Source organism: Pleuronectes platessa, chromosome 2 (assembly GCF_947347685.1).
Source record: "Pleuronectes platessa chromosome 2, fPlePla1.1, whole genome shotgun sequence".
Classification (NCBI taxonomy): Eukaryota; Metazoa; Chordata; class Actinopteri; order Pleuronectiformes; family Pleuronectidae; genus Pleuronectes; species Pleuronectes platessa.
The window spans coordinates 6515782-6530073 of NC_070627.1; the positions used below are offsets into that span (position 1 = coordinate 6515782).

The window sequence follows — 14292 nt, forward strand, 5'->3', positions numbered from 1 at the left end:
AATGCTCTGAAAGGAGCCGCCAGATGGGGGATGGTCCGGGCTGTTCGCGTCAAGGCAGCCGTGATGAGCAGATGACTTCCCGGAAGCTCTTTCAAAACAAACGCTGTAGGGTAGGGGCCAAATTTAAAAAAAATATATAAAATTGTTAATGACAGCACAAAAAAACGATATTAATGAAAACTATAAAATAGTGTAAAACAAATTGATTAAGTCTTTATTTTGTAAATAGTAGTTTCAGGAAATGTATGGTCAATATCTGAATTATTAGACCATGAACAATTTTGCACTGGACACAATTTCAACACCCTTCAAAATATGACTGTCAAATTTAAAAAATTTGCAACACCTCATCAATTTGTTTTTCTGTCAGGAAATATAATGGGATACTGACTTCATCTGCTTCTATTTGTAACTCAAGGGATTTAAATCCTGGACATTAAACTGGTAAAGTTTTTGAAAAAAATTAATTAAAAAATAAATCAACTTATAAAATAGAAACGATGTACATAGCATTCCTTAAACCCTCCAAACTAAACTGTTAAAGAATTAACTTTAGGCTTTGTTTGGATAATGTTGATACATTTTGCTTAGTTTGTTAAATACGGATGAAAATTTAGAATGATACGTGTGGTTTTTGTTTGATATTCACAAATAGATTAAATAAAATAAAGATACAATTGTTTCCAGTTTCTCTCTTTGGAGATATTACATCATTCATACGGCGTGCTCCTCCACACCGGTAGGGGGCAGCAGCTCCCCTCCGGGCCCGAGCGCAGGGAATAACCCTTTCCCACCAACGACAGTCGTTCCTTCCGGCTCCGGTCCCCTCACAAGTGGAAAGGTAAAGAAAGACCCGGCGATTTAAATCTGAATAAATCTGCTTCATCTGCGTCTCTATGAAACTTTAACGTTAAAGGTTCGACTGATCTTTATGTCACGGGGGGGAACGTTGAAGTATTTCAGGTCCAAATGTTTTTAAACGGCGGATATTAAAGTTAGAAGTGGAGAAGTCACCCTCAGTGATGCTTCACGAACTGGCCACCATTTTTTTTCTTGTGAAACACAGGCCTCCTCCAGCGGCGTTACCGTTTATTAAAGTGTCTTTCAAGGACGTTACTCTATTAACGTTCACATACATGTTCTATCTATTCAAGCATTAACCTGTAGCGTCTATGCACAGTCTCCCTCACTCGCCAGCTCGATCAAGCTAGGTGCGCTAGCCCGTTAGCATGCTGCGTGTGGACTCTGACGCTGAACCCGTTTCCTCTGTTCTCAGATGCTGATGCCCAAGAAGAATCGCATTGCTATCTATGAGCTGCTCTTCAAGGAGGGCGTCATGGTGGCCAAGAAAGACGTCCACCTGCCCAACCACCCCGAGCTCACGGACAAGAACGTGCCCAACCTTCATGTGATGAAAGCGATGCAGGTGAGGGAGCGAGGAGGATGAAGGTTCAACTCTGACTCTGTGGATAAGTGTGTTTGACAGATCGCTGCTGAGTTTAGCTGCGACAGGAAAACATGCTTACGTTGAGGTACATTTTAATGTGGGGGGTTCTTTGGCGGGTAAAGTAGTACTTGTAATATCAATTCACTTTTCATTCACGTGGAGTATTCATTATAACGGTAAGACAACTGCATCTCACATGTTCGAGTTCAAACCAGCAGAACATAAGATGGGAAACGGATTGTAGCCATGTCAAAACTAGAGGTGTAGAAATGTCTCCTTTCTGGGATGCACCAGGATGTGGACGATGATGAAGCGACAGATCATCGTTCAAATTATGTTTTGAGCGATGTTCCTTAATTGAGTAGTTATAACAACCACTGACTCAGGATCAGGACAGACACACACTTTAAAGTTCTGGTCGTCCTGTGTCTCTGTCGGTGTCTGCTTCCTCCTCACTCCCCCTCTGAGCTTCACCAGCTTAACACTATAACCATAAACATCATCTCTGATCACATGTTATTACGACACATTTACTTTTTGTTTGAATCACTTTAGAGCTTATGGGACATGTTTTTAAACCTGCTACACAACAAGTAACGTGACGCGCACATTCAGGACATCCGGGTCAAAGTGACCAGAACTATCCGGTGTTATGATCCAACATCCTCGATAACGTAATAATACATGAAATTATAAGTTTGTGTGTGAAGAGTAAAAGAGACGAGCAGACACACACACACACACACAGAAGAGGAGTTCCTCCTGCAGATTATGACACAACCCAGTGTTTTAAATTCATTGTTGCAGAACAAGCGACGCCTGTTTATCCAGGAACATTAATATGAATTCAGCAGGTTTTTAATCATGATCAGTTCTAAGTGTGAGTGAGTAGAAAACAGCAGATGAGCAGAGTCACTTCAGTGGCGCTGCTGGGGGGGGGGGGCACCTTGAAGTAGTAAAGGCCACAAATGCATGAAGATTCAATTTATTTACACGTCAGGGAGAAAACTCAAGACTTTAAAGTTCCTCTGTATCAACAGACTTTGATTGTGATTTGTAGTGGTAGCATATACACAGTGTTTTAATACTGTGATGTGTGTTTTCCCCCAGTCCCTGAAGTCCTGTGGGTACGTCAAGGAGCAGTTTGCCTGGCGTCACTTCTACTGGTACCTCACCAATGAGGGCATCCAGTACCTGAGAGACTTCCTTCACCTGCCCCCAGAGATCGTGCCCGCCACTCTGCGCCGCCAGACCCGCCCTGAGGCCGCAAGGCCCAGGCCCAAGGGTAAGTGCCCCTGTGTTCACTTTGTGTGGCTCTGGTCAGTTGTGTTGCTTCTGAAAAGCCAATATCTCAATCTACAGAACACAGGCAGTGATAACTTCATACATACTGTTACATTAATGCTTCTCTGTTCAGAACACATTAAATTCATTGTACCCTGATGGTAAATGTTGGAGTCTGACATAACTACACACCAGGCCATTAGGTGCTGATGTAAACCTGCTGAGTGGGAACATACCAAAGAGCTTAACTACACAGAGAGAAAGAGCTGCAGCAGAGGTTCATGTTGACTTCAGCAACTCTGATTCTGTGTAGTTGTTTCATGTAGATGGTTAATCCACCACTTAAATCTTTGGATGCTTCCACAATTAAAATTGTTATTAGAAACATTTTTAAACAAATGATCAATCTGTGAGAAGATTTTAACTTTAGAAATAATGTCTGTGCGTACTAACATGCCTGAAACCACATGTCACACTGGTCATGTGCTTGCTGGTGTGAACAGGAAGCAGATTGTTCACGCTGCAGTTAGTGGTTTGGTCAATGATCTTCCCTCTTTAGTTCTGGAATCTGGTAATAAATGAAGAGGTTTCATCTTTATTTGAGTGATTAAACAAAATCGAAGGGGTTTAACACACATCCTGAAAAGGTTAATTCTCTCCCCAATTTCTTAGGTTGGTCATAAATAATCTGCACATTCTTGAGGCCAGATGTTTTTGCAATCCTTCTGTCGAACATGTATTTAGCTAGGACCCTTGGTATTAAAAATAATTGAAATAAACTTTCACTCATTTTATAAAATGTTCTCTCAGCATTTTGTGAATTTAAAGAAACTGATCAAAGTGTAAATTGAATGTTTTTCTTTTCTTGTTTCAGGAATGGAGGGAGAGAGGCCAGCCCGCCTCAACCGTGGGGAGGCTGACAGAGACACATACAGGCGATCAGCCGCACCTCGTACGTATACTATCCCATAATACTTATCCTCTTCAGCTCATGGGCTTGGATTGTACAAGTTGAACTGAATTCTCAAAATGACTTTCATTTCGTCTGTCAGATGTATTGAATTTTATAAACCAATACATGAATGACGAATCCTTCAGTTGCAGGGCTGGTTTTAATACAAAGTTTAAACTCTGTGCTGTATGTGTTAGAGGTGTGAATTGCTGAATGTCATTGACTGACTTGTTCATGATTCCTCCATCAGCTGGTTCTGACAAGAAAGCAGAGGCCGGTGCAGGAGCTGCAACAGAGTTCCAGTTCGTAAGTACTTTTCTTAATCTTGTTTATTGGGGAAGTTTGTGTTTTTCAAGTGTTTTGGCAAAAAAGAAAATTGGGGACTTTGTTCTGTTAGGTGAAATTAGATTTGATATCTACAGAACTTAAAAATCAAATGTATTCTTTTACATTTGTAGTTTTAAACTGTTTAAATTAAGGAACGTCAGGAAGCTACATTTTGTTTTAATGCAGTTATCAAACTTGATTTTGCTAATAAACCTGGTTTGAGTGATGTACTGACAGAAGCTCTCTGTTGCAGAGGGGTGGCTTTGGACGTGGCAGAGGACAGCAGCCTCAGTAAATTTCACTGTTTCTTTGTACAATAAAGAAAAATCAAAATACAACCTTTGCGTCTGTATTTGATTATTGGTGATCGTGGTTAATGTAGCATTGTTTCTACTGTGATCTTTTTTTGATGCTGAGCAGAAGATATCAGAAATAAAAGTGAGTGCAGGTATAAGGGGGATGACAGTGACCAGGTTTGAACTCAAATATACACATGATTAAGTCAGTTTTACCAAAAGAAACATTAAGTTCAGTTTCAAACCACCAGGGACCTTAGAAGATGTTGGAATTTTAATTGCTTTTAATTATAAAATGCTGGTCTCTGCTTTAAAAAGATCTCTAACAAAAGACTCCAAATTAGGTTGGTATCTGAATTGTACTCTACACCATCTGACCAAAGACTGCTGGTAGAGTAGCAAGCAAGTTAAATTTGAACATTTAATTGGATAATGCTTCTTATACCTAACACTGGGTCCAGGGGGCATTGTTACCCTGCAGGAAGAAATGTTGATTAATATTTAGATAATATCGTCCCTACTGATTTCACATGCATTCTGTCCAGTATTCAGGACTAGGTAAATCGTTATAAACTTGCTGCCTGTTGTGTAATCTAACAGAAAACTCCATAGCCATTATCAAGTTATTTTGACTGGTGAAAGCGCAGGATTTAACTGTTAATGGCAATAAAGATACTATAAATTACGATTCACAACTATTCTTGTGCTTTTCTTTGTCAAAAGGCCCGTTGGTTTTTATGTATCTTGCTTCAGGCTGTGGTCCATGTTGCATCAGGTAGTGGATCAACCTGACAGTCCTGGAGTCTCTTGATATACCATTTTAATCACCAGTACTGTGGGTGCATTGACTGTCCTCTTACCAGCTCCCTCACTTTGCTCTTAACTTCATTGCATCCGCCTGGTTTGCTCATATCAAACCTATTCAAAGTAGATTTGGTGACTAACTTCAACATTGAAACTGAAAATATATCTAATCTATTTATTTGACACACATGCACATTAGATCATTTCATGTTTATTCCTGCTTCAAAGTCAGTTCATTGTAGTAATCTAAAGTAGATCAGCGCTTCAGTGATTAAACAGGAAATGATCTGCTACAACTGATCAGTTGAATCATAACATGAATGTTTGGTTTCACTGTTTAAGCAGGAATTTGAATACATCAACTCTGGGTTATGTAAATTGCCACTACTGTATCTACAATTAAGGAAAACTCCAGATAAATCAATAGTTACAGCCCCATAGGTCAGCATGTAATCTCAAAATCATCTTCCCTACATTACAGCACATCATGTATTTGTGTGACAAACGGTACAAATTCTCACAGACACGGTCCTGAATGTGAAATACTGGTGTTTATTTGTTGGCACATTTATATTACAATCTTCAGTCTTCTCGCACTGGTTTAATTCCACAGTCCCAAATGACAAGAGAGGAAAAGAATATTCCAGTGACACACTTCAGAGAAAACAATGACGAGTAACTTCGAGGCCGAGGTTGACAGCTACAAGTGCACGTGTTCGTTTTCTAATTCAATTGCAAAGTATCTTGGGGGCAATGTTTTGGTTTAAATAAATTTATATTCTTAATGTAGCTGATTTTAACAATTCACAGCTGTTTAGTGATGTGCTTTTTCATATTTATTTTTTTTGCTTTGGCCACAAGATGGGGCCAGTTAATGGAGATGACGATACATATACTTCCCATTGTTCTTCAACTAATAAATCCTCTGTTTTAACCAAGCTCACAAGCTTCAATATCATAGAAAAGGGTAGAATTGTTTGCTCCATGCTAACGTTAATTATATGGAGACATTAATTTCACAAGTGCCCTCCTGACCTTCAGCCTGAATTACTCCATTTGTGACGGAGCATGAGTTTTGAGTTGACTGGGAGTCGTTTAAAATAATAATAATAAAGAAAATCAATTATTAATTAATTAATCCTTATTGACCGTAAGCCAGAGTGCGTCCTCCGGCTGTAAGGAGGCTGTGTTAGCTATATACAAGACATTAGCTTGTCAACAACACAACGGATTAAAGAAAAAGCAGAACAAAATAAAAATGGATAAAGAACAAGTGGTCATTAATAATCACGTCACTGGCTGTTACTTGTGGAAATCCTCCTCACATTCATTTTGCCAAGTATCTATCGCCCACATCAAACCACCGAGAGTGAATTCAACCATCAAGCCAATTACCGAGGGTTAAGTTTGGTTTTTCATGCCACAAACTGGTTTGTCCCCTTAAAAGTCTAATAGCACATTGAGATGAAGACTAAAAGCGCTAATCAACACAAAAAATCTCAAAGGAAGTGCCAGGTCGGGCATCGTAAAGCAGGACTTTGGCCACCGCACCTTTCTGATACACAGCAGTAAAACCAGCTCAAAGTCTATCATTGTTGTGAAGGAGACATTAGACCTCTTTCACCATCACTGTCATTCAGGGGGAGAAAGCTGTTTCATTCCTGGATTATCACAAACCGGTCTGAGGAGTTTGTGTGAAGCCTAACTCGCTGAGGAGGTGAAGTCACCGCGGCCCACGCCATTTCTTATCAGTCTCTTATCTAGTTTAGCATTTAGTCCACTAGCTTTCAGTTCTCCATGTTATTTCCCCACAAAGGCAGTTCCTGAATCATGACAGGGGGTTTTGAATGTCATATTCAAAAGGTAAACTGCAATTCCCATGATTTTTAGACATGATATTGACTGTTTTGGGTCACTTCAATTCTCATAGCGTTTGCTTGTATTCAATGAAAAGGCTACAACTCAACTGTACGTTACCTGCCTACAGTTAAACGGCAGACACTGATTAACACAGTGGAGAATTGGGCAGCTTAAAGAACAGTAGATTACCATTCCATTTAACAGGTGGACACAAAAGCTTGTTTCAATGACCCCAAATGGCCCAAAAATGTTGTTTTCGCAGGTTTAAATATAGAAAGAATATAACAGAACGATCTTTGAGCTTTTGGGAAAGAAACTGAAAGATTAACTCTGAGGGAAATATACTGAAAACCAGTGGAACAGCTGTTAGCCCTAAAAAGACAGCAGGTGCTAAACTAAATAGGTTTATAAACAAAAAAAACGTAGCTTGGCCAAAGTAAATGCAAAAAAAAAAACGAATTTCCTGAATTTAAATTGGATTTGGTCTGAAGAATATTTGAGAGTTTTTGATTATAGGCTCTTTTCTCGCACGTACGATCTCAGCCACATCCCCCGTTCGTCTATCCTCGGATGTTCTCTTCACTATCTCAAGAGAAAAGTCCAAACCGCTCCAGAACCGACAGCGAGAAGGTTCAATCAATTCCCCCAGCCTCGATGACACGTAGCACTCACTGATGTGTAAGATGTGTTTAGTCATTTGTACTCTCACCTTTGATCTATACAGAAATAAACAATTTACAATAAAAACCTCTTACATGCTATCTACAGCGCCTCCAGTTTCACAGTATTGAGCCAGCTGCCTCGTGCCACAGAGGCCAAGTGACGCAGCTCAGTTAAAGAGACTTTTTGCCAGACGTTAGAAAGGAGGAGAAAAGAAAAGAAAAAGTATCCAAAAGCATTTTACATGTTAAAAACGAGGTTTCAAACTGTACAAGGCTTGTTGTTCTGCATCTTGCCCAAGACAGCATTTTAGATTCCATTACTTTCAACGTCAGGCAGGTGTTTTGAGTGTTTCTGGGGATGCAGATTAAATACTAAGGACAGAAGGACAACAAAAAAGTGCCCACTAACGTCACCTCTGCCAAGAACACAATGTAAACAAATGCTTTTAACCAAACTGAATGTGAGGAGTAAAATGCGGAAATGGGTTTAATAACTTAAGTGATATGTGCTGCATTTTGAAATTACAAGTCCATGATAGTTGAAATCTACCGCTTCTACCCTCTAAGTATATTTAGGAAGACCTTGTAATCAGTCACAAGAAAAGCATTCAACAAAAAAAAAAGAAAGAGGAACGAAAACAAAATGGGATTAAAAAGGAGGTAAAGACACTGAGGAAAAATGGTGGTTCATTTAGATTATATGTTGAAACTCTTTCACTCTCTCCACAGTCTGTGCGCTCCGTGGGAGAACGAACCCTGTAGTGCTTGGGTCGTTTCCCCAAATAAGAGCGGGCGCACTTGAAATTGAAAGACTACTGAGGGGCCGTATCCCTTCTGATAAAAAGAGACATCAACAACCACGATAAGTAGCAAAATGAAGAGACCTTTTCCAAATAATCCAAAAGAGTTCACCACAAATCTGTCGCGGTCGGCATCAGGTCACTCGACTGAGCGTGACACAACACAACGGTGCTCATGCAAGACAAGTCACTTCCCACAATTCTGTTCATTCAGACAGCACTTCTGATCCTTACAGCAGGAGGAGGGGGTGGGGGGGGGGGGGGGGGGGGGGTCGTCTACACTGATGGGCCCATTCATTCACAGAGAGATAACCAAAGAAAAAATGGAGGAGACATTAAAAAGACCACCAAAAGCCTTCAGCTTAAGCACTAAGTATACACTTTTACATTACAACAGTAAAAAGTAGTTCTTGCATTCAATAAACACCACGCTAAGGGCGCTTTAAGGAAAGAGAATGAAGGGAGCAAGAGGACATTTCATGCAGTTGTCAGTAAAAAGAAAAACAAAAAGGAGGTGGCGGGGGAGGGGGGGGATCCAAAATTACATTTACAAAGTGTTTCAGACTTTTCACCCAACACTTGTCATCAAGTCTGTGCCACAGTTCTGGCACAAAGGAGTTGGCAAGGCAAACAATGTTATTGAGACAAGAAGAAAAGAAGAAGAGTAGAGGAAGAAGAAGAAGAAGAGAAAAAGAGAAGAAGAAGAAGAAGAAGAAGAGACACAAATAAGAGCGCAAGTGGTGGCGAAAGCTCAAAAGCTCCAGGGGGTGTCGGAGTTATGGTTTTAGTTATCTGATGCCAGAGACTGAGCTCTGATTGATGCTGTAGGTGGGGGAGAGGTCCCCACCTATCGTGGTCACCAAAGGGGTTCCGTTACTGGTGAGGCAGCTCTCCTGGAGCGCCTCGAAGTAGGTGGCCTGCACGGGCTTGTGACACAGCAGCACTCGCATGGCTTCGTCTATTTTAAACCATTCCCTTTTTCTCCCTGTTGACAAAACAACACATCATGTGGAGCAAGTTAGGACATGAGGAGAGAGAAAAATAAAAAGCATCATAATTATCTGCACTATACGCAGCAGAGAAGTGAAAATCACAAGGGCAGGAACAAAGCTGGTGTTATGATCGGCTCTGACAAACATGCAATAAAATCCCTCGACTGTGATATTACTGAGGCTGAGGCGAGAGAAAATAGAGCCACTGACATCATGTGACGCCTGAGAACTTTGTCAAAAACAAATAAGGTGATTTACCAATGTTGACAGAGTCCTCCCAGTCCTCCAGCACCTCTGTTACAACAAGAACGTAGACGTAGGTTCTGTGTTTCCTCTCTTGGTTCTGTGGGGGTGGAAAAATCATGATATTTTCAGTTCTTATTTGCGAACAGTGTGTGTTTACATGTGAAGACCGAAAATAAGTCAACAGCAAACAGCTCACCTCAAATACTCCGACTAAGCGACCTAAAGTCCCCTTCACACCGGCCTGAGAAGTAAAAAAAAGAAAAGAAAAGAAAATGTTAAGAGATTAAACACAGGATTTGTCTTAATATGAAGTTATGGGGTTTAATCCAATGTGGCTCATAAAATAAAGCCCTGTAGAGACGGGGCCGGAGTTGTTGATTTATCTTTATTCAAGGTATTTCTGGTGCTTGTTGTTTGTGTTGCAGTGGATTACATTACATCATAAGACTGTTTTTATCCCCTGCAAATTCACTCCATCCAGTTTCTGGGAAAACTGAATCCAGGTATTAAAAACTAAACACAAACTCTTTTACTCGACCAAAAATGGAGGGTGTGTGCTGCATTTACTGATTCTTCATTCACGTCACATGGAGTTGAATCTGGTTTGCATGGTAATATCTTTAAATGTAAACTCTTTATACATTTGGTCGACAGTGAAGATAACAACATTTTGCTAATCCAAACACTTGCAGGAGAGACTTATGTCAAACAATCGTTTAAATTTGTTGCAGTTCTAGATTATAGAGCTGTAAAACCATTGTCAACACGGTTGTTCAGCTCTCGCCTATTGTCACACACTGACCACTTCTCTAAGAGATGCTTCCAGGCCACGTCAGTCGGGGTTACAATTTCCGTGATCATAAACCCACATGTCATCAACTTTCCTTCAGAGCGGACACCATGAACACTTCTGTGCCTGTTTCCTTTAAACACATACTAATAACAAGAAAGTGGGATCTTCACTCCCAGAGGAGAATAGCAGGTTAGATTTAGACACAGAGCAAGGCCACTTGCTGGCATCTCTGAAGGTTCTTCTTCAGGTTCCAGTTTCATTCTATAAATAAATGTTGACTCCATGCACTCCACCACACACTCAGTGTTGTATTCTTACATCCTCCAGCTAAGATCATATTAAATATGACTCGGCTCACTTCTAGAAACCCCAAAGATGTGCCAGGGATTAAGTAATAGGCCAAAAGTCAACCTGTATGTATTTATGAGTTGGAAAATGTCTCCAAGCTCAAGCATTCGTGTAACTTGAAACCACTGGTCAGCCACTAAGAAAAAGATGTACAGCATTGAGGCTGAATTACAAGTTATGCAAGCCTGCCCTGTCTCTTCACGATGCAAGGCCGGGGGTGCATGACTACCAAGGATAAGCAGAGGTTGTGACTAACAAGGAAGCTCTGTAACTTTGGGCCTGCTCCAGATTGCTGTGTTTTCACTGTCATCCCTGGAAAGACTCCAAACCAATAAGCACCAGCAATCACTCACCACTCATATGGGCATTAGAATGAGCCTGCAAGGATTAGGATATGTCCTGTTACACCACCGTCCAATAAGAGGCTTAGAAAGCCACAGGACGCGGTGATGCATCGAGAACCACTCAAAGTCGCCACAAAGTTTCTGATTGTGGTCTTTCAGCACTTTCCACAAACTTCAGTAGTGATGTGACATTGCTCTTGACCCTATGGAAATGTGTTGGCAAGGCACCGCATCCTGGGACCGCCAAAGGAGCCACACTACAAGAGCCAGGATAAGAAATGATATCAGCGTCCATCATTGTGATGGATCGCACACAAGAGAAGAAGCTTTATATGGTCAGTGACCCACCGAGGGCTGACAGCTGGACAGAATTTACTGTCTTCAGTGCTCTCTCGCCATTTTGATGAAAATGCTGAGGCGATAAACAGCATGGCCCCTTAAGGGCCTCCTGATTTAAGGGGAAAAAAACATAGGTAGCATCAGCAGGATATTGATTTCCAATGAGCTTCAGAGCTGTTGACTAATTGCTACACATCTCCTGCACAGATCCAAATGTCCAGTTTGTCCTTCAAGATGACACAACAAGGCTGCTCTTGTTAAAATAGAAATATCTAAAATGTACCAACAATGAAGCTCAATTGTTTTCCTTCATTTGACGATTGGACAGCGCCACAGTGGCACCTCTGGGTAGCCAGTGTACAATCTCAGTGTAACCTTATTTGACACCTTAACATTGCTTTGAAACACGATGCTATGATACAGCCTATGCGTTGCTAGGCTTTCTCTCCTTCTGTCCGCACAAACAGGATGACTGCACTGACCAAATGGGCTTTGAGAGCAAGGCCCAGCGTTAAATACAGATATGATTTAATAGAGATGAAATACAAAACAGTCCATGAGCCTATGCTCAAACCAATTTGCCATGAATGGAAATCCATTCTCAGAAGAATAAACCAAGTCTAGAAAGGGATGTTTCACAATCATGATTAAAATACACGGGTCAAGTAAAGTTTATGCTTGGTAAAAAAGACAATAGGACCTGCAATAAAAACTCAAACTAGATGTAATAATGACAGTGATACACAACTGACCTCTTCACACACTTCTCGAGCTGCAGCAACATTAGGCTCTTCCTCCGGCTCCATCCCCCCTCCGGGAACTATCCACTTGTCTGGATGTCGACTGCTGCTCACCAGCAGCACCTGAAATGCACCCAATGCAAGACAGTTCAGAGACATCTCTAAGATAACGTTGCTTGTTGATAGTGTGTTCACATTACACAAGTACTGTTGCACGAGCGCGATACATTTAGCAACCTCTGTTGGTAATAAAGCCCAACTGATGACACAACAGCTACCTGTCAACTACCCCCCCGGCACTTGTAGTGCTACACTGGAATGTGTGTGAACGCAGTTAACTCGCTGTGTCATGCTTGTTTTCAGTGGCTCGGGGCTGTGAACCAGTGAGGTTGCTCCTTTTCCAGTTCACGGTGTCAGTCTGCTGTGGTAAATCTGAAACTTGGCTGACTGTCGATCTGCTGGATTACAGTGTCTGGTATAAACAAAAGGAGAAGACGTTTGGAGCTACGTGCAGGTCATAGTGATGTTTCCTGAAATCAGCCCATGTGGTTCACAAGTCTTTCACATGAATGAGGAATTAGTTTAGTCCCATTTCATCTCCCCCCGGGTCAAAGAAAAAAAAGAAAAACATGTTTCCACTACAAAGCCATCTTTGTGCTTGTTGTTGTTGACTGGACCTCCGCCTCCCAAATCGCTCCCGTTCTCAAATAACCCTTTGCAGGGGTAGCTGCAGCGGCTTCGAGGGGGGAAGAGCACGGAGGTAGCCACATTAGCTCATTAGCACAGATGTCAGGTGGGGAAATGTCAACAAAACGTTTAGCTGTTGACACCGAGCAAATATAACAAAGCCCAGAAATATCAGTGTTGTGAATATAGACTTATGAAGGGTCAGTGACGGTGTTGCAAAGTAGTCGGGTATCACTACCAGGGTTGGTTATTCTAGGCTAAAGCTAACACGGCTAATAGCTACATGTCAGTGTTTGGCTAGCAGGACCAGTTGCATTAACACCATCACAGTTAGCAGCAAGTCACCTAAACGCGCCCACTAACCTCTGAACACCGGCAGATACATGTCTTCACCTGTCACTTTATAAATCTAAGTCAGTGTTATCATCCATTAAACCGCTCCTGGTGCTACGGTAAGCGCACAGAACAGCCCGGACTCGGGGCTGTGGTCGCTGGCCGAGAGCCGGCTGCCCACGGCGGCTAGTTAGCAGGCTAATGCTAGCGTTAGCATGCAGCTAGCGGGCTGGCTCGGCGTGAGAAGCGGAGGCTGCTGCCCGCACAGCTAACGGGGCTTACATAACCGCGAGTACCCGCTGAAAACTACACAATTAATTCAAAACACCGGGAGGCTGAGCGACGAGTTGGTTCGTTTCCAAGCCGAAACACACGCACGAGCCGCGGGGACGATCGGTGTAACAAGACAGGAGGAGACACCGAGGCGGCTAAGGTTAGCGCGGCCCACCCGGACGGCAGCATCCCCGGCCTCACCTCCTCCTCGCTCTCGCTCCTGAAGCACAGACAGGCGGCCCGCTTCTTGTAGCCGTCCCCGTCGTACGTCCGGGTCTGGTTCGACTTGAGCTTCATCATCTCGGGGGCAGCGGAGTTCAGAAGGACGGCTGAGTTAACCACGTAAAGAGACGACGGCCGCAGACGCGCAGTCCTCCTCCAGGGGAACCTCGGCGATTCACTTAAAAGAAATAACTTCTTCTTCGCTTCATTTTCACAAACCTGGGCACAGCTACGGCACGGTCGCCATTACAAGGAGCCGCTACGCCCACGACGTATTTTAACCTCTAACAGCTCGGGGAGCGTAAGGAAATCACTCATCGGGCGTTGGAGAATTCGGAGCACGGATCTGGGGAGGGGGGTGTGAAACCACGCAACACAACGCTGTGTGTGGAGGGAAACCCGCACGTTAATGCTCCAGCTCGCTCCCCGCGACCACTTGTTAGAGACTTTTTATTAATACAAGCGCGTTCCGGCTCACAGTGAAGAATTCAAACGTTACGTTATCGACGTAGTATGCGGTCAGAAAGAGCAGAATTGTGCGCA

The 14292-nt window shown here is 42.4% G+C and overlaps 2 protein-coding genes across 2 annotated transcripts; one reads left to right on the forward strand and one right to left on the reverse strand.

The window, feature by feature from the left end:
* Positions 1-735: 735 nt before the first annotated feature.
* Positions 736-4348, forward strand: rps10 (ribosomal protein S10). The gene is made up of 6 exons (XM_053437281.1): positions 736-841; positions 1277-1426; positions 2558-2732; positions 3606-3683; positions 3934-3989; positions 4264-4348. Exons 2-6 carry the CDS (start codon positions 1277-1279, stop codon positions 4303-4305), a joined length of 501 nt encoding a protein of 166 aa, XP_053293256.1. The 5' UTR covers positions 736-841; the 3' UTR covers positions 4306-4348.
* Positions 4349-5642: 1294 nt separating this feature from the next.
* Positions 5643-14043, reverse strand: nudt3b (nudix (nucleoside diphosphate linked moiety X)-type motif 3b). The gene is made up of 5 exons (XM_053435498.1): positions 13729-14043; positions 12247-12357; positions 9867-9911; positions 9683-9767; positions 5643-9417 (listed from the first exon to the last, which is right to left on the reverse strand). Exons 1-5 carry the CDS (start codon positions 13825-13827, stop codon positions 9221-9223), a joined length of 537 nt encoding a protein of 178 aa, XP_053291473.1. The 5' UTR covers positions 13828-14043; the 3' UTR covers positions 5643-9220.
* Between the last annotated feature and the right edge of the window lie 249 nt (positions 14044-14292).

Excerpts from the sequence above, each read along its gene's own strand:
- nudt3b (XM_053435498.1), bottom strand. The coding sequence starts at position 13,827 with ATGATGAAGCTCAAGTCGAACCAGACCCGGACGTACGACGGGGACGGC. Across the intron at positions 12,358-13,728 it reads GGAGCGAGAGCGAGGAGGAG|GTGCTGCTGGTGAGCAGCAG; the intron begins GTGAGGCCGGGG and ends GGTGCATTTCAG. Across the intron at positions 9,768-9,866 it reads GCTTAGTCGGAGTATTTGAG|AACCAAGAGAGGAAACACAG; the intron begins GTGAGCTGTTTG and ends CCACCCCCACAG.
- rps10 (XM_053437281.1), top strand. The coding sequence starts at position 1,277 with ATGCTGATGCCCAAGAAGAATCGCATTGCTATCTATGAGCTGCTCTTC. Across the intron at positions 3,684-3,933 it reads CAGGCGATCAGCCGCACCTC|CTGGTTCTGACAAGAAAGCA; the intron begins GTACGTATACTA and ends TTCCTCCATCAG. Across the intron at positions 3,990-4,263 it reads CTGCAACAGAGTTCCAGTTC|AGGGGTGGCTTTGGACGTGG; the intron begins GTAAGTACTTTT and ends TCTCTGTTGCAG.